This window comes from Malania oleifera, chromosome 10 (assembly GCF_029873635.1).
Source record: "Malania oleifera isolate guangnan ecotype guangnan chromosome 10, ASM2987363v1, whole genome shotgun sequence".
Classification (NCBI taxonomy): Eukaryota; Viridiplantae; Streptophyta; class Magnoliopsida; order Santalales; family Ximeniaceae; genus Malania; species Malania oleifera.
Window position 1 is genome coordinate 74127061 of NC_080426.1, and position 1751 is coordinate 74128811.

The window sequence follows — 1751 nt, forward strand, 5'->3', positions numbered from 1 at the left end:
TATGTCATCAAGAAGGACATAACTACACGAGGTGTCCGAGAAGGACACAACTCGGGGATGCAGCCGTGCCTTTGCACTGACCTATCACTTATAGGGGTTCGTGTAGAGTCCTATTATTACCTTTAATTGCCCTCCAAAGGGTGAAGGAATGCTTTGGGGTGCTGCCACACGTCCACACTTCCTTATTCCAAGGAACCAAACTTCCTTTATTTCTCTACAAGTTATAGATTTTGGAAGTGCAGATTTGGCCATCAACCACCCACTGATCAATAAGACATTCAGCTGCTCTTTAAACCCCACAAGGGAGAGTCTTCATGCGTTGTTGTTGCATCCCACAGATTGACCCCATTCAGATAAAGAGTCCTTATTTTGAATATTCCAAAGAGCCCTTGTGATTAAGGCTATGTTCCAAAGGATCATAACTTCCCTTATTTAGCCTCCAAGATATCTGTATGGAAAGTCCATAATCTGAAACTTAGTTATCTCTTTGATTTCCCTCATATCCCTATTATTATTATATTGACTGTATTTCAATGATGCCTTTTTGCAAGATCAATCTAGGGCCGCCCGATTCCAGTGTACTGACGATGGACGATCGTCACTGGTCCAGCCAGGCGTGGACCGATTTGCACTTTGATGTCTTATATTACCGAGGGGGCACACAGGTCATACACGATAGGATAGGCACGGACCCTCGCATTGTTGATTGGATATAAGAGGCAAGCTTCTATAAGATACACCAGATTGGCCATATCCAGTTGGACTGGCATCTAGTGACCGCCTTGGTGGTGCGATGGAGGCTAGAAACGCACACATTCCACCTACTGCATGGGGAGGCGACTATCACCTTCCAAGATGTTGCGGTGTTGTTCAGGATGCCGATTGATGGGAGGCCCATCACTGATCGTACTACTGGACCAGTATGGGAGGGGGCGCTGATCAGGGGGGAGCATTGTGCCACATGTGCAAGAGATTGTTAGGAGTGGTGCCTGCTGAGGGCGAGATAGTTGGTGCCTGCATCCACATGCAATTTCTTAAGAGCAAGATGTTTTTCCAGCTCCCAATAGCTGCAGATGGTCATACAGTAGCGTGCCACGCATATGCCCACTTGCTGCATTTGATATGTGGGACGCTATTCTGTGACCTCTCAGGGAGTTATGCGCACTTAATGTTCCTTCCACTCTTTATGGAGCAAGCAGAGATACGCCAGTACAGTTGGGGGTCCACAACATTAGCGTGGTTTTACCGAGAGATGTGCCACACTGTTGACGTGTCCCACTCGTTGATTAGAGGAGCACTCTACCTATTACAAATTTGGGCATGGGAGTGATTCAGGTCCTTAGCTCCTACGCATTGTGGTGTCTAGTGTGTTATTGAGAGGGACTAGGACGATTGCCCGATTGACCCAGCCCCACTCGCATGGAGGTTAGTAACTTCATTCACAACGCATTCGTGGTATGAGTACTACAAATATTAATTCATAGTACGTACTAATCGTTACACCTGTTGACTTACGTATTATTTTGTATAGGTGGAGGGATCATATGTTGGTGCCAAATGTTGTGCAACATACGTTGCCCTGGTACAGGTTCGAGTTGGACATTCACCGGGAGCATGAGGTATAGTATGATTCATGTGTATTGATAGTATTGCATATTTATAAGATAGTCGTGCCCACCTCTTAAATTTTGCTTATGTTTACGCGCAGTTCATATGGGGCGACACGGATGACATTCTAGTCAACCTACCGG

General features: G+C 46.1%; 1 protein-coding gene across 1 annotated transcript; it reads left to right on the plus strand.

Annotated features, from left to right (window-relative positions):
- Nucleotides 1–922: 922 nt before the first annotated feature.
- Nucleotides 923–1330, plus strand: LOC131166732 (serine/threonine-protein phosphatase 7 long form homolog). Its single transcript, XM_058125306.1, has one exon. It carries the CDS (start codon nt 923–925, stop codon nt 1328–1330), a length of 408 nt encoding a protein of 135 aa, XP_057981289.1.
- Nucleotides 1331–1751: the final 421 nt, after the last annotated feature.

Coding starts and splice junctions, on each gene's coding strand:
- LOC131166732 (XM_058125306.1), top strand. CDS start 923: ATGGGAGGGGGCGCTGATCAGGGGGGAGCATTGTGCCACATGTGCAAG.